Here is a 21129-nt window from a genome sequence, read left to right as displayed (position 1 = left end):
ATCATGTGAACCCGGCCAAACGGATGATTCGACGCACCTTCTCCCGTATTGGTCGCATGAACTTCCGAATATTCCATGGGGCCTGCGTCAGACCGCCCCTTGAATACGTCAATCAAGTTGTGTACTCGGAATGCACGAAAGACGCCGCCCTCGTTGAGCGTGTCAACAAAGCCGCTACGAAAATGGCTGCCGGCCTTCAATCCGTGGACTAAAAAACGCGTCCCGCGGTGTTTGACCTCTTTCCCCAGGAGTATCGTCGCCTGGGACGAGACCTAATTCTTACTTTTGCCCTGTTTGAACAAAGCTTGGCAAACAGGTTTTCACCGTTGACCCAGCAAACACACGGTGGGAACATGCTAAGAGGATTTTCAAGCTCAGAGCGCACACATTCATCAGGCAAAATTTTTTTCTCATTTTGGATAGTAGCCGCTTGGAATAACCCTCCGACGTTTGTCCACGCTTCTAGAACACAGCTCAAAGCCTTAATAGACACTTATTTATGTAAGTCCTCATTGCCCCACACTGAGAACATAAGTAGCTGCTACACCTTTTCTCACTTGTGCCATTCAGGTTAACGACAGCCACTGAACGACCAGAACGAAATCGACCCGGGAATCTTGGGCAAATGCTTCGATCTTATGTATCGGCCCATGAATCCGTGAACCCATGAAACACGCAGTTAAAAAACCCCAATTACCTGTGCAGTTCTCTATTCCAGAAACCCACAGTTTCATGGAAATGGACTGTTGTTTGCTCCTAGCGACTGGCTTATGTCCCCTTATTTTTCATCATTGGAGAGTGGAAGTCCAGAGGCCCGTGTTCTGACCAATCACATGCGGCTTGCTCTTATTGGCCACTTCAGTGCTGGTCGTGGACGTTCGTGCGGACCGTTCCACATAAACGACGAAAGTTGCTGGTTTGTCTGGTAAACGCCAGATTGTAGACGGAGTCTACCAGTCGGATCAAAGTTATACATAAAGGTATTTAGGGAAGAGAGGGTGAGCGCGTAAGTGCACGGGAACTCCCGAAAAGCCTTATGGGCAGTGCTATCCAATATGTATGCCATCTCTCTACTTTTACGCACTTTCAACATTGGTGAAGTAATAAGGCGAATATTGTGTAGTCTCCAAAATCTCGGTATTCAGACCCCTTCGAGAGAGGACCTTGTTTTGCCTGGAATATACAGACTTAATAGTTCTCATTTTTCCGACAGTGCAGGAGGCAAGCATTATTATAAAAGCTGGCCAAGGTCATTCAGTCCTTCAGTATGTGCTTTCTGCCAACAAAGTACATAGTATATATGCTGCAGGACATAGTCTTTGAACAAATGGCCCCCAAGAATCCAATGAGTGACATTGGATCCAATGTCACAACCCTGAATTTGTGGGACGCTATATGGGTCACGGAAGTTGCATCAGTTCTGACGATAGTGTTACGGACGAAATGAATGCGTGAATCTCAAAGACAATTACAGTTCCTATGTGCTCTATTTCTGGCGTCAGAAAGGCCTCCAAGGGCGCCCATATCAAATTACGACTCTCAGACCTGGCCATATCGAGCAGGAGACATCCTGACGGATTGATACACACGATCGAGGCTTTCACCCAAGTTCCCCGGGTCACTCTTGTTCTTGTCGTTTGGCGGCTGCCGTTCGCATGAAAGGCACGAGTGAAAAAAGGTGTAGCACTACTCTTTAAGTTCCCAGAACAGTGATACACCTTTTTTCGGATTCTGATGGACGATATTTCAAATGTGCAGCTATAATCACTTGAAGAATACACCCAGCACCACAAGCTAAGCCTGGATGATCCATTTTGTTTGCACACCGAGTTGCTGCCCGCCAATAAGAGCGCTGTTTTCCGTTAGGCGGGAACTTAGAACTGAACAAAATATGAAGACAGGAGAACGAAGGATTTTACGGAAAGTATGGGTGCCGTTGGCATTGCTTCCCACATGGGGTTTACGTAGCCCTCCCTGTGCTTGGCTGAAGACACTAAAGAACTGGCAGGTAACCGATATCATTGGCATTCCTACCGATATTAGCTATCCAGATTGGTCGATTGCTGGAGGTAGGTAGCCATAGACTTCCTCCGTGCCCCATTTTCTTTGTTTTTTCCACTATAAGGTTTTACGAAAAATCGACATGGTTGTACGGTAGTTGAGCACCAGTGATCTCAGGTAATGTTGCTGTCAATGCTAATGCCTTTGAAGATGAAGAGGGAGGAGCGGACGGTGTTTGGCAGAGCTACTAGTTATCGCCTCCGCTTTTCGATTTACCGATCGGCTGGGTATTGTCGTGTTCCGCCGAAAGCTCCTCCATAGCACAAGTAGCGCTTACCTCTGCAGATCTCTCACCGCGACTACGGTTCTGTCCACCTGTTAATTCCCCAATGTGGTTGGGCGTGGATGCTTTCGGAAGCCAGCACTGTCATGCTTTGCGCCCCAGGGCAATGCCCCCATATGTGACGCTGAAATGTAGTCCCCATGGAGAAAGCTCTATGCACTACCCTCTGGTAGCGGAGATATTTTTACCAAGGCACACAGGTGAAAACGACTGAGGCAACATAAGGGTCCATTGGTTGTCTGTCTACGGGAGCTGGCAGACGCTGATTCTATACCAACAACGGCGAAAACGCAAACTGGCTCCGGCGGAGTGGGTGGATGGGATCACTCTCTGAATCTAAAGGCCATTGCCGATACTCCACCTGTTTTTTGTTGCCCTGCAGGTTGTATTTGGTTGTGCAAAGTTGAAAGGCGCATACTCTCGCACCGGGGACGCAACTCTTAGCAAATCTCCAGAGAAACCTCTAACATGCAACCTCACCCATGCTACAATATTTCCGATAGGCGACATACGTTTTCTGGTCCGACGACTGGGTAACTGAAACACAAGCCAGGGTTGTCGCTGATAGAAAGAAAGTTCATTAGCTGTAGGAATGTTCGCACCCTAATTGACGCTTCCAGCCAGAGCATTTGCATTCACCGTTGGTCAGATTTCATCTACCTTTCGGAAACCTGGCCACTTAACGGATCCAGGTCCCTCGATCAGGCGTTTCATAGCGGTCGATATCTGGGATATTAGCCGTGCTGATACTTCTATCGGGTATCCTGAAGTGTGTTGCCCGCACGTCTTGAGGTGGTTCAAAGGAACCCCCGTGAGCTGGACTATAATAGATCTTAACCTCAAATGTCTGTATCGGACCCAGTTCCAAAGGAGTTCTATGAACAATTGTAGCAGGTGACCAATAAGATCCCAGTGTGAGACTGTTTAGGAACAGAGGGAATCGCTTGACAACCTGGTACCCACCGACAAACCAGCCCTGAATCCAAATAGGCCACATTGCCATCAGTTATCGGTGGCGAGGGTCGATCACCGCCTGTCGCTCCTCCTGGAACACTAGCGTGGACTCCGACCATGCATATGTACGCCGCTGCTTTTCACTGCGCTTTCCAGGTGTATGCAAAACGCGCACACCTCGTTCAGCCATTGAGAAGGTAGCGGACCCAGAAAAAGATCGTTCAGCTCTACCACGTTTTTGGTGCCTAGCTGCCATGCCATCCAAAAAAAAGCACGCGAGCTAGAATACTGCCAGGTTGCCCAGGTTAGACAGGAAAAGCCGAGAAGCAGAGGTTGGGTTCGAACCACGGACCTTCCAGTCAGTAAATTCGCGTTCTTACCACTTGAGCCATCTCGCCCCCCAGAAGTCGAACGAAACAATCAGAGCCAGCCTCTTGAATACCTGCCGGACAGTAAGATGTCCGCTATAAACGGCCACTGGGAAAAGATATCCAAAGTGCTACTCAAAGCCGAAGCGTTTGTTCGTGGTACAACCCAGCCGACCTCATCCAAACATCGGGTTTCTGATTGGACCGTGTCCTTGCTGGAGACCCGGCGACAGTTTCCTCCTGGCCGCCAGCACAATTTCACCGGGCGCCCCATCCGGCGCCACGTGAAACTGAGTGTCCGCGCAGACCGAGAAGCCTGGTGGACCTGAAAGTTCGAAGAAATGGAAGATGCAAAGAATACTGGAAACGTGCGCAAACTGTTCAACTTGATTCGTTCAACTGGTCCTCGGGAACCTCTTGTCAGCGAAATAATCAGAGACCAAAGTGGGTGCAGCAAAGCAGAACGTATTGACCACTGGGCACAGTACTTCGCAGAGCAATTCAGCTTGCCACCTACTACTTCCAACCCGGACACCAAGTGGCCAGACGACTTCGGCTATTTCGGAAGTTCGTACTGCATAAAAACAACCTGCGATCAGCACACAGCTGAAGCAATGTTCCTCATTGTCCGTACGTACCAAGTCCAGTCCATGTCGACCTCCCAATTGACTCCTCAGCCAGCGCCTGTCTAGCCTATTTGGGTCTATCTGGGAGACGAAGACCGTCCCAGATAACTGGGGGCGAATCGATAGTGGTGCCCATTTTCAAAAATGGTACTTGCAGTGAATGTTGCAACCACAGAGGTGTTAGTTTGACGCCTGTTGTGGCAAGCCTTTTGATGTCACTGATTCTTCGTCGTCTTACGATGGCAGGCAAAACCTTGACTCATGAGAATCAAGCGGGATTTCAACCGAATAGAGACTGCGTTGACCATATCTTCACACTCCATCAGGTGTTAGAGCGAAGTCATATTTACATACGACCCACAATGTTGGTGTTTCTTGACTCTAAGAGTGCGTTCGATTCTGTTGATCGATCAGTGCTGTTAACTGCACCTGCTCAATAGGACATTCCTCAGAAGCTTGTGAATTTAATCCGACCCCTATATTTGCATACTTCTGGGCGGATGGGAGTGTACAAAAAGTGGTGTCACAAGGATGTCCATTCTATCCATTCTTGTTCAACTTCGTCATTGATGAAATAGTGGAGCGAATGCTGGAATGTCTTCAAAACCCCGGTGTTTAAATTTCTTGATGGTGGGAGCCTTGTCGATCTGGATTACGCAGATGTCATCGCCCTCGTCTCTGAAGGCCAAAGCGAAGCACAAGCCCTGTTGAATAGGCTGACCACCATCATACCATCTTTTGTCATGTCTCTTGCACCTTCAAAGTACAAAGTCATGCTCCAGGACGTTGTTACAAATAGAATATCGATTCTGACTGAGCGCGAGAACAAGAATGAATGGCGTAGAATGAATAGCGCTTTACTTGTCTAAGAATAGACGTACATAAGCTGAAAATGAAGGCGAAAGCATGGTTAATACAAAACGATAATGTGAGCACAAAGAATATTCATGACAGACGTGCAGTCTCCGAAAATATCCCTTACGATTCAAGGAAGACCACTGGAGATCGTGGAAAACTTTACATATCTCGGTAGTTGTATTAGCTCTGGCGAGATTGTTTGATGAAAACAGTACAAAAATCTCAAAGGCTCGAATCACGCTTGGTAATTTGCGTCCTTTGTGGCCTCAAAAAAGCACTTCACTAGATCTTAAGGATCATGTGTACCAGGCTACATTAGGGGCTGTGTTGTTGTATGGGTGCGAAATATGGCCTCTGTGAACAGATTGCGTGAGGCGTCTTGCCTCAGAAACGTGGCTGGTTACTGATGGCATCAGTGTGTTAGTAACGAGGTGAATAGAAAACAGGCTTTTGGTTGTGTGGAAGGTACTTCAATCGAGGCAAACATCCAGCACCACCGACAACGATGGGTTGGTCGTGTGCTACGCATGCCGAAACACCGTCTGCCGAGACGAGTGTTGCTCTCCATGCTTTCTTGAGAATGCCGCAAATCGCGAGGTGGACAACATGTGACTTGGCAGAAGGGCGTGAAAGAGATCACGAAGAGTTTGGGTGTTGTTGATGTCGTACGCCTTTCAGGATATGGTCCCCGTGACCTCGTCTGCGCTTATCTGGAGACGCTGCAAGAAATGGCAGTCAATAGATTTTGGTGGCGTTCGTGCTGTCAATTTCTTTTCGGACTCTGATTGAGCGGTTGGAATGCTTAACGCAGGCCAGCACTAGAACCCCTCCATCGCCCACTCTTCCTCTTCTTTTCAATCTAGATCTTTAAATGTAATTATATATATAATTAGACGAACCTTATGGTTGTATGGCAGTGAAGCATCAGTGTCAACACTGGTGCTGCTGTCTTTGAGGATGATGATGCTGCAACCAATGTGACTATGCTCAAACAATGCAGTTCTCAACAGCTACAACCGGAGGATGGACCGGTGGGCTGAATGGTTCAAACAATTATTAACTTACCCGTCAACCAAAATTCGAGAACCCGAGACCATGTGGTTCCAACTTGGAGACAGGTAAATCAGAAATCTCCGGGGTCGTCAGACAACAAGTGCAGGAAGCTCTCGAAAGCAGATATCCAGATCAAGGCCAATATCTATAAATCCCGCATCTCAGCAATTCTCGAGCCACTGCACAAGCTTCTTCATTCTGTCCGGAAAACTTGAGAAGTTCCATGCAAGTTGCCTCACTGTTGCCACCAATTCTTAAAAAGCGGTAGAACACCATGCGAAAATCGTCGTGGAATCAGTCCTATTGATATCGTTGTCAGAAGTTTTGTGTCCATGCTTCGATGTTTTTTCCTCCGAACCCACACAAATCCAGACTAAGGGGTTTCTATCCCGCAGAAGGCTGTGTGGACCAAATATTTCGTGTGCGGTTAACGGTAGATTATCTTTTCGAATTCATGCAACCCACCAAAACATTCCTCGATCTAAAGCTGTCTCCTAAGGCCCACTCCAGAGGACAGAGAAAACCATCCGTTCCCGTTGGCTGCAATATCTAGGGCTAACTCGGCCACCACTACCTTTGACAATTCGAAACCATTCTTCAAACCCCGATGCGCAGTCCACACGGTGGACTTTAAAGTTCACACTCTGAAACACCTCGACCTGAAGCTGTCACCTTGGCGTGGTAGTCGGCCTTCTGTGCTGCAATGATCCTGCGGGCTATGCTGACTGGAACTCGGTTCCTAAAGGTTCAACCATGCAAGGAAGGCCAACGGGGAGTAGCCCAACGAAGAGCAACGAGTCCCCGTACTGCGATTGATCGCATTACCAGGCGGTCTGGAGGTAAAGTCAGACTGTCTCGCGCGAATAGTGTAAAGGCAGTAAAGCGTTTTTCAGGGCGACCAGCATGTCCATATTTATGGAAGCAGTGATGCTGCCTTTCCCCGAGGAAGGACGGATAAGAAAAGGTCGGGTTGGGTCAAACCCAAACCTGATGCTTGCAGACGAGCCAATCGATGTGGTAGGTAAACTTGTTTACCTGGGCAGTTGTGTGAGTTCCCGTGGACTGACTGGAAATGAGGTTATTTCTCGAATCAAGAAAGACGGCAGCTTTTGCCAACGTCCGACGTAGCGTGAGTTTGTCTGTCAGGGGCAAGTTTACAATCGGTGGTCCAATCCATGCCGCTCTATGGATCAGAGACGTGGCAGAGGACATACGAAAGATATCATTGTTTGACCATTGGTGGCTTCGAAACATTGGTCGGGTATGGTGGGAACATCGAACTAGTGATGCTAAAGTACGCCTGATGGTCCCAGGAAGAAGGAACTATCCCGCGATAGATGAATTGCTCACGCTATATGGGTTGCTCTAGTCAGGGCATGTACTCCGCATGCATCTGTCTCGCAGAGCTCTTTTTGACCAGCGCTGTGCTGAATGGAAGCAGCTGAAAGGTGGAAACTGTATGAACTGGCAAAGAAGTACGGAAACACCAACCAGTGAACTGAATCGGGTCGATTACTACCGCCTTCCTGGATGGGGACCCCAGGACTCACTCTACCAAGGATTAATGCCACTGGCAGAAGTGTCCCAGCCTCTCAGTCAGGGGTGCTTATGCATCAAATTTTCGCTTAATTGCATAACCACCCAATCCCCAAACTAACCGAATATGCTTTCGCCTCAAAGGCTGTCCCAGACTCCCGATTTTCGATGATCGAAACTGTAGCAGCTAGAACCATTGTGCCTATGGTACACAGTTTATAGCTGACAAATTGGTTGGCAATACGACTACCCTCAGACCGCCCCATAATAGTCTCGCCAAATTTAGTCTGACCGCCCCTCTTTGGACTCCCCGTTGTGGAGCGAAGTTTCAGCCAGCATAGCCCTCGAGACCACTGCAGAACTGAATTCCGATCACCGCGTTAAAGTTGGCAGGTTTTTGCCGGACCGCCTTTTTTATCCTCATATTTGGTACATAACGTGCTGACTTAAGGCCATGAAATAACGAAACTCTACCGTCTTTTCAATCCCAACTGACTAATCTTTCTCTAGTTAATCGTAACCGTTCAGCTGCAGCACCCTTTCAGTGCCTAACTGCTATGCCACCCGAATGATGCACGAGGGCTGGGATACTGGCGGGTTCCCCAAGCCTTGACAGAAGTCCAGATGCAGAGACCGGGTTCGAACCAGGTTTCGTTTGGTCAGTAATACCCGCCTTAGCCACCGAGCCATTTCTAATTGCCATTGAGATACACAGATTAGCGGTCACTCAGAGTGTGTACCCTATCTTGTCACGGACAAAGTTGAACGAAGTAATTGACGTTAGTACTCACCAGTTATAGTCCATTGTAAACCCCAAATGAACTGCACTGGAGCTCTCACGCAACCGGAACTATAGGTATCAAGGACAGGAAAGGTAGGCTTGGGCATATATTACATGAAGATTATAAACAAATGTCAATTGGTCATGATTATATGGAGGGGCGGGCTTGTCTACCAAGTCGTTTGAACTCGAAAATGGTAACTGTTGGTTTCTGCTGCACCTGGCCGTGCTGAAGCACTTGGCGTAATGTGACGGTAAGACAAATTTAGCCCCTAGATGGTACAAGTCTCGCTCAACTTAGGTTGTCTAGGAGACATTTCTGCTTCCAACTCTGAACAGCCCCATGAATGAATGACGCAAAGACCTATCATCTTGGATTGTTGTTGGGAGATAATTACACGGCGTCACTTAGAGATAAAGCTATAGTAGTATCTCAAGCATGTGGATCTCTGATTGGGTTTACCGGATCAAAGTAAGGTGTTTTACAGACAGCCACATGTAAACCACAGTGTCCACACTGTTGCTCTTCTGGGTGCATTGTCGTCATCAACCGACGGAGTTGGTATCTCAGGCTACATCGGTAAATGGGTGTCTGTTCAGACAATAGTCATGGGGTACACTCACTTTCCAGGAGCAAGACGCGGGAATTTACTGACCGGAAGGTCCGTGGTTCGAACCTGACCTTTGCATCTTGACTTCTCCTGTCTAGGCTTGGACAACCTGCCAGCATCTCATCCCTCGTGCTTCCTTTCAGGTGGCCTGATAGCTAGGCACCGAAAGCGTGTCACAGCTGAACGATCTTTTTTTTACGACACTCATTCTCCTCTGAATGTCGGAAACCTCATTATTCTTCAAGTGTGTCCATTTAACCTTTTAATGCAGGAAGAGTTTTTGAATTCATCATTGCTCTTAATTTTGAAGTAGGAAAATCCAATGAAATTCTCAACCTCCGTAATTAGCACTGCTTAACCTCTGTGCAACCGAAAGCAAACACTAGAGCCGATGGACTGTCAGTTTGTCTACTCTAAGACCGGGACGATGGAAAAGCCACGGGTAAATCCTATCCAGCAGTTGCGCACCAACCTTTTGGCTTTCTCTAGCTTTTATGGTGCAGTCAGTCACATTTCGAATATCTGGTAGCTTGACACTATATTACAGCAGTAGCGCAATCATTCCACAGGTGTATTTGGTTCGTTTCATCTGACAGTTAGTTTCAAGTAAAGTGGTAGGGAAGGTAGATTGTCATGTGAATTCCAGGCGTAATTTTTCTTTCTCTTTTTTTCCAGTGCAGTTTACTGTTTGTCGGTCCTCTTTGGGTTCACATTTTACAGTAACATAGAAATGGATGCGATTTACAAACGACTGAATAGTGAAGTGGAAAAAGTGCAAAACATACAGAGAGAGTTGCAGAAATGTTTGCAAGCTCACAGACAGCTGTCGGCTCAGTTGTCAGAGAACCAGAATGTTGCCGAAGATTTCACTCATCTCAATCAGACAAATACTATCTACAAGATCGTGGGCCCCGTGCTCCTAAAGCAAGATTTGGAAGAGGCAAAGGAAACTGTGAAGAAACGCATAGCCTACATCACCTCCGAACTGTAAGTGATTCTACCGACACTCATTTTTTCGACTTAGGAAACGATTGGATGAACGCATTAAAGATATGGAGAAGCAACAGGACGGCTGCCGAGAACAAATTACCAAGCTTCAGCAAAGATTACAGCAGGAACATACGAAAGCCGCTCTCAAGACCTAAACGTTCTACTCTTGAGTGTTCGTGTGCGCATTGAACTCAGTTGACTATAAATAACTTAAACATATGGTGCATTTTTCACTTCCTCGGAAACCGGGCTGATGAATTCCGAAAGCTGTCTCAGCTGTAACCATACTGGCACCCATTTCCTCTTGAGGCACTAAACTCGAGGGTTGTCGTGCTTTTTTAGCTAGGTTTTCACTACTACTGAATAACCATGTCCACGCTGGTCTGCGATACCTACAAAACCGCTATGCCCAACAAAGAACCTGTCGTAGTTAGGTCAACAGCTATTCGGGAAATTGGGTTTAAGGTAAAACCCTCCATCTTGCCATACACAATTGTAGGATCTAGGTTCAGTTTAAGCAATAACCCTAACAGAGGCCTTGAGGAGAGACCAGTTCCACGGGTAGTACGCTGCAGCGTTCCAGTGTGGGATTCCTTCACAGCGAGGCAAAATGTGCCCTGTAGTGACATTTTTTCTATACTTCTATATTTAGTTTTTAACTCTGCCGACATGTCATCAGTCTCAGTTTTATAACTCGTAGAGCTCATGTTAAGGTAGATACCAAGGTGTGTTCGGATGACCTGCTGGCTGTTTGGTCGACTTTGTGGCTAAGAAAAGTTCAGCCGTCGCTAGCCTCATTTCCTTGTGTGCGCGTGGTTTGGACAAGGGAATTTCTGAAGAGCTCGAGGTTTGTGTCAGTAACATAAGCCGTTTAGCTTGTCTGGGAAAGCGGTCGCCTACACACCCTTAGAGCAGTTCCCCATTCCGCGGCGGAGTTGTTTCTACAAGGTCAGAGCACGGTTGAAAATTTTATTGCCGCAAAAAATTGCTCTCACGGAAAGTCTCCATGGAGGAAAGAAAGACGTGTTGAGTCTCACTCACCTAATCGTTACGGCCTTGGGCTTCATACTTTTTCGTCCGTATGGATCTCGCTGGCAAGTCAGCTGTGTTCGTACCAGGGCGTAGTATAAGGACACAGGTTCTTGTTGGTATTGACTTATGAATCGGTGTTTGGTTCTGACATATAGCCGGGGTCCTGAAAGCACCAGTGCATCAGGGCTGATGACTAGCCTTCCTCAAGGCGACCTATACCGTCTCGTGTATGTAGAACACTTTCATTTCTTGTTGACCGAGACGGTCGTTTTTTTTCACCCGTTCAGTGAGTTTGTGTATGCTTCGTGCCAAATGAAGGAAAGACTGACATTGTTATATAGCTGTATAATACAGGTTGAGAATTGCCTAACGCTATTTTCGAACAGCTGATAAACCAGCATAGATCCTCTGGGTCGAGCCCAGAAGAGGCTAGTGCTCGGATGACGGTCAATTATTTTCTGGAGCAACACCATCGGTGCGTTTGATCGTTTATTCTTTGGTCTGCAAACACAGGTCGCGCATCCGCTGACCTTGGTTACCCGTGCAAAAAAATCGTTCATCCGTAACACCCTTTCGGTGTCTAGCTGCCATGCACCTCGAAGGAAGCACGAGGGTCGAGATACTGCCACGTTCCTTAAGTGTAGATAGGAGCGGTCGAGGTGCAGAGGTTGGGTTCGAATCACAAATCTTACGGTCAGTAATGCAGTGCCTCAACCACCGAGCTGTCCCCTGTGCTTCTTTAATTTCTACTTTGTTGACTGCATTCTTCCGGTTATATGGTGCTGAGTCACATGTATTTACTGTTGCTGTTGGTAATGAAATCCCCATAGAACCGTCCTGTCTAAGCCTCATTGTCTGATCCATCCTGGTCTGAACTCTGTGGAAAGTCAGCAGTTTCGAAATTTAATTGATTTCAAGTTAGCAGAAACCAAGGTACGGACAGTTGCTCACTTCTGGTACTTGGTGCGCAGACAATGTAGCCTCAGAACCATTTAGTCACTTTTGGAACCCACTGTACATGGCACTTAGACACCAGTGTTCATCACTTATGTGTTGTTGATTATGATGAGCTGAAACGGCAGGGAGTATGAGTAGTGAAACAGACACTCGCTATAAGACCACCCCTGGCATCCGTCGCCCGCAGACTTCCGGACACCATATCGCCGGTTCTTCAGCATCCGTTAACGAACGCTACATGTTGCGATATTTTAGAGCTTTCCTCACGGTCTTTATAATCGTACGCCATCATCGTATAACGTACATAGCAATAAAAGTGCACAAACGAGTAGAAAACAGGGACCACAAAACAACTGGCTTCTTACTAGCAGTTTTTGTGTACTCAGTTCATGTTGGCCATGTTTAGGTCGTTCGCAATGGAAACGCATACAAGCGCACAAGCGATTTTACGCCGTCTTTTTTAAAGGGATGGCAAGAAAAATCCCTTGTGGGGATTCTATTAGGAGAATCAGTTCCGAACGTGACGGGACTACATAACTGCCAATGGAATAACTGTCTTTCGTTGAGACAGATGTTGATTGTTCTCCGCTCGCCATTGACAGATGAGTTGTATTCCTAGTATCACTTGGCTTTTCTGGTTTGGCCAAGCGCACCAGGCGATCAAGCGGTTCACGGTGATAGGGAGGCATTAAGAGACTGGTCCGCAACTGATTCCACCTAGACGGGACTAATAGCTACTGTTCCTCATGTTAATACCCACAAGATTCTAAGACCCACAGCAGGCGATGCTCGGCCATACGCCACACCCTGCCATCTCACTCCTCGTAGAAAAGCCGGGCAATACTACTTTTACCAACTTGATTGAAATATTTCGTCTGACCCCACCAGAAACGGTATCTCCTTAGAGGGCAAGCTGATGTGAGGTGAATCAATCGGGTGATCTGAATATAAGTTGACTGACAGTCAACCTTATGAGAATCCGTATTAGATAAGATTTATGGCCATGCAGCAGCCGGAAAGTCATTTCATGACAGAACGCTCATCTCGTGTGTAAGGTGCACCGCCTTGAGTGATAAATTACTTTGGATTCACCGAATGTCGGGATTCCTGAGGACAGACCTAGATACAGTACAGTTCATGTCGGAAGGGAAAAACCTATGATGTACAAACCAAATGGGAATCGAACGTTTATTGACTTTCGTAAGTCAAAAAGTGTTACCGGTGAGGAAGAATTTTAATCAGTGAACTAGGTGATGAATATCACTCATCCACAGGGCGAAGGAAACCTGTGTGGAACGCATAAGCGAAGCTGGGACTGTACATTGGTACACTGAACAGTTGCAACTACCCCAAAGCAAACGACCTCATGCAGCTCGATTGACGTATAATATGAAATCCTAGAAGTAGGAACTGGGGGCGGAAGTAGCAGTGGGAATGGGAATAAACGCTTCAGACAGACAACAACAATACAATCGTTCAGCTGTAGCAGCTGCCTAGCTGCCATGCCGTACAAGGGCTGGGATACTGCCAGGTTGCCCAAGCCTAAACAGGGGAATTCGAGAGGCAGAGGTCGGGTTCGAACCACGGACCTTCCGGTCAGTAAATTCGCGCTCTAACCGCTTGGTCCATCTCGCCCCCCGCTTCAGACAGACTGCCTTCGATTCTAGGACAGGACTAGGTAAGTATTATCTACCCAAGCGTGAGGCGAGAGAAACCGTTCAGCTGTAGCCCCTTTTCGGCGCCTCGCTGCCAGGCCACCCGAAGAAAGGATGAGAACTGAGACACTGCCAGATTGCCCAAGCCTTAATAGGAGCAGTCGAAATGCAGATGTCGCGTTGGAAACATGGACCTTCTGGTCAGTAAGTTCGCTCCTTAACTGCTGAGCCCTTTCGAAATAAGCTGCGGATAAGTCGTATATTTAGACTATGGGTACCGCACCACTTCGGACAAAGGCTTGGTGAAAATTTCATCCTTATTTCCTTTGTGAGTTATCATAGCCACTGAAATAGTTATAGGCTGAAAAAGTTTTGTGGAGTTATGAAAGCCGTTGTCTGTAGTTTTGGTAGCAAAAAGTTTATCCAGTGGTTCGATACCCGACTTCCTCAAGGCTTGACATCGTGATAGCGTCACTTTTCGGAAAAATCAGTGACGTAGTTCGACCTGTCAAAGGGAAGACCGGACGAAAAGTTTCGGTAGAGAGTTGATCCCGCTCTAGTGCCGTTTCCCAGATAACAGCATACCAAGTACCGTTGGTGGAGTTCACATTCTCTGCTGGAAACTTCTCATCGCAGTATATTCCTGACGTAACACACCGGTGACAATACAAGTATCTCGGTACGCTGCCTGGCTGATGGTCTGTTCAATGAAGTTGGCAATTAGGAATATTCGACCAGTCTCGAAGCGGCCTCACTTGAGGAAGCCCAGAAAACGATACGTCAAGTCATTGTTTCAGCTATCACGTGAAACAGGATCTTCACAAAATCACAACAAAGGAAGGGTATTGGAGAATGAAGGCCCGCGGCTCACAAATTGCCCGATTTTACAGAATTCCAAAGGTTCACAAAGAACCGCCCAATCGGTTCATTACCAGGAACACCCACGAGCATCATTTGAAGAGGACGCACCAGTTGATCTTAACATTCGCTCAATAATGCCAAACACTTTCTGGAGACTAAGGAACGTGCGAATCGAGGAAGATGAAATAACGATGTCGCGCGTAACTTCATTGTTCACAGCAGTTGATTTAAATGCGGCAAGGACGACGGTTGCCGAACAGCTGGACAACCGGGGAACCGTAAGCGGAACACTTGGGGAAGAAATCTGCGAACTGCCGCATCTATGCTTCGAACAAATTAAGTGCATAGTCACGGGACTACGAAATCGAACCTCATAACAACAGCAGTCGGGTTATACAACCAACTAAGCAAGTGGAATAACCACAACGCACCTCGGATTCCAAGCTGGCCAACCAAATTACGCAAAAGCCACCTCGGAAACAACCAACCACCTAAGACCTATTAGATGCTGTTTAGAAATTATATAAGCACACTCCGCACCGACGATGTCATCTCAATTGGTTGTGCAATGTTGGCGAACCAACTGACAAGCTCGGCGAACAGACCATAAGGATGCCGAAGAGCTTTAGCAACCATGTGAGTGGCGTGTTCCGTCAAGATTATAAGCGGATAACCAATCAATCGCAATCCCCTTCAAAAAACAGGAACTGGAAATTGGTTAATTGATTGATTTTGTTACACTTGGTTCAATAGTGAAGCACCGAGTTTTCTCGCCCGTTGTTATTCCGATATGAAAGTCATCACGCTTCGTAACATGATTTTATTGATGAACCAGGGGGATCAAGGTGACAACCATGGTCCATATGCTAGCTCGAATGCCCTCGAAATACACCGATCCACGAAAGTGGTGACATATATGGCTCGTATGGGTCTAGAAGGCAAAAACGGACAACAGAACAATCTCAATTTAAATAAAATAAGTCATCAAGTCAGCTAGGAAAGGAACCGGTGAGTGGAAGACAAATCGGGAAGCAAAGCGTCCCGCCGGTGGACTATATGGAACGCAAAGGAACCATGTCATTCTCTGTCAGGCCACCGCGAATCAACGCGAACGGTTTCTCGTTCACGCGGCGGTCGTTGAAAGGACAAGTGCGTAAATGCCGCGTCAGATCGCTTCTTCCCAAGTTAAAAGACCACTTGCTGACACAAGTCGACTGTTCCGGAAGACAATAGACGAATTCGGTGATTTTCCATCCCGAGTTGCCACTATTGGGCGGGTAGGAAAAACGAACCCAGTTGGGGAGAACGATCAGCCTTCCCCGAATGGCGCTTTCTGCTAGTGCACGCAGACGGCTGTTGCTCTGGGCCGCTTCGCACAGGCACAATAGGGAAGCGTTATCCAGGGTCCGTGTCAGACGTATGAGCACATCTTCTGGTAGTTCGTCTAACCTCAGAGTCGACCGGCCAACGAGAATATCTCCAGACATGCAGGCGGATGATTTGTCGACAGGGACATTCGTTCCGCCCACGTCGATGGCAAACAGGCCCATTGCTGGATTGTATAGTAGACGACCATTCGGACCGGTGGGTCTCAAAAGCACGGCCACGAAGCGGCATCCTCGCCAATGTAATGGACATCGTAATTCAATAAACCCGTCCAGTTGGCGGAGGACATCCGCATGTAAGCGCCAATGATTGTTGAAATTACTCCTTGGAACAATCTTCTGACAAAAATGCTGAAATAGAAAACGTTCGGAATTACAGAAGACTGTCAAAAATTCTATCTCTGAAACAAATAAAACCTAATTTTGTTGAACTAATGAGGTGCTATCAAACCGACAGTCGGCCTCTGCCGGAAATGTGTTACCTATGGCGAACCATCGAAAACCGACGTACTAGAGTAGTATCAAGCGTACCGCCTAAATGTACACGAGTTCGAATGTTCTGAGATGAAGGGATCAGAAGTGACACTCCTGAGATAAGTGGTGGGAACAGTGCTTTGCACATCAGTCCAAAGAATGCTATCCACAGGACTGCGAGAGCGTGCATGGATGTAGTTCAGACAAGCTGCTCATCTGTTGTGAGACAGAAGCTATATTCCAGGCCAAATGAGTACCGGCGGTTGTGATTGATTTCCAATGTAATTCTGTGGTGCTGTGCAATCGCTCTTCCCGATGATACCAACCTAAGTAAGCCCATCTCTTCAGGTGGAGACCCGCTGGTGAATTAGGAATCGCGGCAAAGCTGCCACGGTTATGAGAGACAAGGTAACCTTTTCAATCTCACTTCATTCTGTCCTTTCACGAATCCGATTAATGAAAGTAGAAGATAAACCCCAAGAGAGAATATACGTTAAGCATTTATCAGACTCAAACGTATAAAGAGAGAAGATGTGAGAATTATGCGCCAGTACGTACTACTCGGGTGATATGAGACATGCAAACGACTATTGAAAAAATGCTAGTGAAAACTCAAAAATGTTTAAAACAGTGGTCGGCGGCGCCTATCAGCGGACTATGATCGGGCAGGTTTACTTGAATACAAATCTTGCACTACTGCTTACGTATGAGCTTAACTTCAAGGTCAACAAATGGGGTCAACGACTCTGCTTACGTATGAGCTTAACTTCAAGGTCAATAAATGGGGTCGACGACTCTAGAAGAAGAAATCACATCAGTCAGAAGGAACCAAATGTTTGGCGATCGAGGTCGCTGGGTTGCAGTCGACCACAGTGCCAACGCTCCTGGCGGATCACGTGTAAGAGAAATTTACGCACATGTATTTACGTGTGTTTCACATCTTATTCGAGTTATTCCAACATGGATTTTAACGAAACTGTGCGTGAATGGAAAAATACTTATCGAGACGTTTCTCCGGGATCAACAGCACATCCCACATTCGCAACGACATGCACAGCTGTGCAGCGCTGTAGTTTCGCTTCGGTGCACCAATCAGTCATTCACCATTCTACAAGAACCGATGTCGGGAAGTGCAAGGTTGGTCTTGGCTGGGGATGCCCTTCATATGGCGGAATTGGACTTTCCCACGAATCGTGTGCTCGCCTCCCCCTACTCTGTGTCGTCTAGTGATGACTATTAAACAGCTTGGTTCATTCGCATTTATCAAAAGATCGTATTTGTCTCTCCCTTACGAATAACAATTTTAGACAGGGCAATTTCCCGAAGATTTTGTTACATGGTTTTGCAGTTAGCAATATTGAAATGTGGTTGAGAAGAACCCCACAATCGTCCTCGTGTTGAGACAAGGACTGTCTCTCGCCCGTTACAGTCGAATGTGCCTCCTGAGGCATCCTTGCGTAACACCAGTGTGTATTTCTACGCGGTAACATTAGCACATAAACGCTGTGATTCCACGTTGATGCCAGATGCATCCTTTCGAGCTGAAATTGTGCAGCTAACGGATGCATGATTCGTTCACCATCGTTGGACTTTCTAGTTCCCCAACTGCACTGCTTGTTCTTTCAGCTTTCGGTCAAGTATACGTCAGGAATGACGAACAATGATCATTTATCGTTTGGAGTGCTCCCGAATATCCACAAGATTACCACTTACTTCACCCTCGCTCCCAGAGAAAAAAGGTAAGACGGGTTGTTCAACGAATTCATCCGGTGATTCTGTAGACTCTTCGCCCAAGGTCTGTGTACTGTGTCCGTTCGGTGGATCTGAAGGAAGGGGCAACAAGAGGCCAAGAGGTGCTGCAAAAACATGGCACCGCAAACAGTAAATCACGTGAAAATATTCACCAAATGTCCTCCTGCAACCAAGCGCGAACGCTGTTCAATTTTCGTAGTGATTAAATGTTTTCTAAGAAACATAACGGGCCCCACTACACTAGTAGTAGCGTAGTCCATAATATCAGGTGTGGTCTACTCGTAAATAATCATTTTTTCACCAAGATTCTCATCTCTTTTCACACATTCCTGAATGGTTATTGTAGGTTGCACTGATTCGATAACTATAAACAGCACAACTTACAGATGAAAGCGCGAGTTTCAATCGTTTCGTATTGACTCGTCAGCGCTGAATTTATAGTAAACAGTGGACGAAGGTTTACAAGCTCTCCAAAAGTGGAAGGGATGTACACGCAGTTCCGGACCGATGAAATGAAAAGACATTTGGATGCTACTCAGGCCGACTTCAGGGTTCATTCAGGTGGTTAAGAAACGCGCGTAAAGCGTGCAATACCTAAGGTTAAGTTCAAGGCAACCTGGAGATCCGTGGGCATAGTTTTCTTAACACACCATGCATTCATCGAAAACAAGGTGTTCTAGAGTTCTCTGAGGTATTTTTCCCTCCGTCGACTCCCGAGTTCGTCACCAACAGACTAACACAATTCCGACAGTTTTGATACTCACAAGCTGTTAAAGTGCCCCTCCTACGAAAAGCTCCCCTAAAGGCAGGCCATTGATGTGTCGGGAGATTCCTTCATCGCAGCTCGCCTTCGATAAAAGCAGCCTACGCCGTAAAAAAAACAGACTTGGTAATATCAGTAGCATATTATCATATCTCAAAATCTCAAACATTAAGAATCATATTGAAGGCTGTTCACGTTAACCCTAGAACGCTTACATCGTCACGTCTGGTCATAGTGGATTTGTGAACAAATCTACCTGCAAGACCATGGTATACGATCATGGGGGGTTTCATGAACGCCCTCCTTGCTTTGATACACGGTTGCTGACGGAATCCTGTAGGCACTGTAGGCACTGAAGAATACAACGACTGGGTGCAGTCGAATCTGACCGCAGCTCTTAACGGTCAGCATTAGGTAAACGGGTGCGGCTAGTGGCCCAAAACTTCACAAAAAGAGCTCGCTTGGAAATTCTCTCTCGCTGAGCACAACCGAGGATGCACGGAGCGTATATAGGCTGCAAAGTTGCCTGCATGAACCCAATCCTGTATGGACTAATCGGTACAGTACCCGCCATCGCACAACATTGTTGCCATTTCAAGCCTCACGAGGCTTGCAAGCAAAGTATCGACCACTAACATGCCGTCGCCCCTTGTTTGCTGCAACCACATGCTTTGATTCGGATAGCTAGATTGGCTGTGGATCTGCGCCCGATATGGTCGAAAGGTTGTACCACACTCTTAAGATGCTGAAACACGGTAAAATAAGGTCTAACTTCACCTGTTTTTCAAGGTTTTCGATCCTCGAGAATCATACGATAGGAGTTTCTGCCGGACTGAGAATAAACAGCTTATCACTGAACGACGATCGCTAATTGTTCACCGGATGTAAAGGGTGCCACTATAAGCTCCGAGTATAACAAAGCCGGTTACCGATGTTTTAAAATAAAAGATACAAATGGGGTGTAGATTTTGTAAATATACCTATGGAAAACAACACCTCGTTTAGAAGGACAACGGCCTTTTGAGTTCTAGCTGCTGTAAAAGCGTGGGCATGCTCTACGGACGTTCTGAGGAAAAACTGCATAACGAGGACGCATGCCTGTGCTGGAGGGATTGTCAATAGTATTGAATGTTCCGAAACCCAATTTCCAATTCAATTTATCAGCTACAAACCTAGCGAAGGGAGAAGGCCTTCACTGCGGAGTTATTAGAAAATGCCAACTGACCGGTTACAGACCATTGGACAGGGAAGCAAAACTCTCAGTTGCATCTTATTTACAAAAACTGGACATCCATCTTCTCTTGAACGCGTCTTCTTGAACTTTCCTGAATATTCATTGACTCCAGTCATTGATTGCTCAAATCCAAGCAAATGTTACAAAGCTACTCCACAAAGTCCGCAACAGATCGCCCCTTTTCAAGAGAGGCAAAGCGAAATTCCAAGAGCAACGCATACTACTCGCACGCCTCCCCATCAGTAGTACCACCGTTAAACTAGTACTAAGGATATAGTAGATATTTCGATCACCGGAAGTTGGGAGAGCGTTGGAAACACAGCCAAGCATTGGAGGCGATGGCGTGTTCAGTTAGGGTACTTGTTTGCTCGAAGGGTTGCCGGAGGGTCTCTAGCTAAGCACGCCAAAAATAGATAAAGCGTAGCTAAATAACACGTCCTATTGAAAACGTACCTGTCAGACTTGATATGGATTGTGTGGATGAAGCGGTCGAAGCAGCATTGAAGACGAAAGCCGGACGGACAGGTTTCAGGGCTTTAGTGAGAAAAGGTCGACGAAAAAATCCAGGTGTGGTCTTGGAAATAGTAGGCCTGGTTGGAATTGCATCAATAAATGGAAGTGAAAAAAGACAACAGTTAGTGGTAGTTCTCTTGTAATCCATAGATAATACGAAGGAAAATTACATGTACTCATAATTATACCATACATTCGGTGTCTTCCAGCCGTGGTTCAGAGCAGTCAGAACCTCATAACTCAATCCCATTCTAAGCTTCAGATTATCCGACCCCCTAGCTAAAGTACAAACGTAGAGTGGTTCCAACTGCCGTAATTCCCTGTTGACCAACCAGATGGAGATGAAGTGACGACGGCCATGCACTGAGTTCTGTAGCTTGCA

The 21129-nt window shown here is 46.7% G+C and overlaps 3 protein-coding genes across 3 annotated transcripts in view; 2 read left to right on the top strand and 1 right to left on the bottom strand.

Annotated features, from left to right (window-relative positions):
* Nucleotides 1-9861: 9861 nt before the first annotated feature.
* T265_06085 (hypothetical protein) lies at nt 9862-10276 on the top strand (the record flags this gene model as incomplete). The annotated part of the gene is made up of 2 exons (XM_009171263.1): nt 9862-10118; nt 10156-10276. 2 exons carry the CDS (start codon nt 9862-9864, stop codon nt 10274-10276), a joined length of 378 nt encoding a protein of 125 aa, XP_009169527.1.
* Nucleotides 10277-15431: 5155 nt separating this feature from the next.
* Nucleotides 15432-21129, bottom strand: part of T265_06084 (hypothetical protein) — a gene marked incomplete at both ends in the record, with an annotated part of 8253 nt that continues 2555 nt past the window's right edge. Inside the window, 3 exons of the mRNA XM_009171262.1 lie at nt 15432-16362; nt 18199-18308; nt 20688-20824. Of these exons, the coding sequence (XP_009169526.1) occupies nt 15679-16362; nt 18199-18308; nt 20688-20824 (931 nt within the window). The remainder of the gene's footprint in view (nt 16363-18198; nt 18309-20687; nt 20825-21129) is intronic.
* On the top strand, nt 17267-17725 carry T265_06083 (hypothetical protein; the record flags this gene model as incomplete). The annotated part of the gene is made up of 1 exon (XM_009171261.1): nt 17267-17725. One exon carries the CDS (start codon nt 17267-17269, stop codon nt 17723-17725), a length of 459 nt encoding a protein of 152 aa, XP_009169525.1.

Source organism: Opisthorchis viverrini (genome assembly GCF_000715545.1).
Source record: "Opisthorchis viverrini unplaced genomic scaffold opera_v5_134, whole genome shotgun sequence".
NCBI lineage: Eukaryota > Metazoa > Platyhelminthes > Trematoda > Opisthorchiida > Opisthorchiidae > Opisthorchis > Opisthorchis viverrini.
Note: the sequence above shows the minus strand (reverse complement) of the source record. Positions and strands in the feature narration are given on the sequence as shown.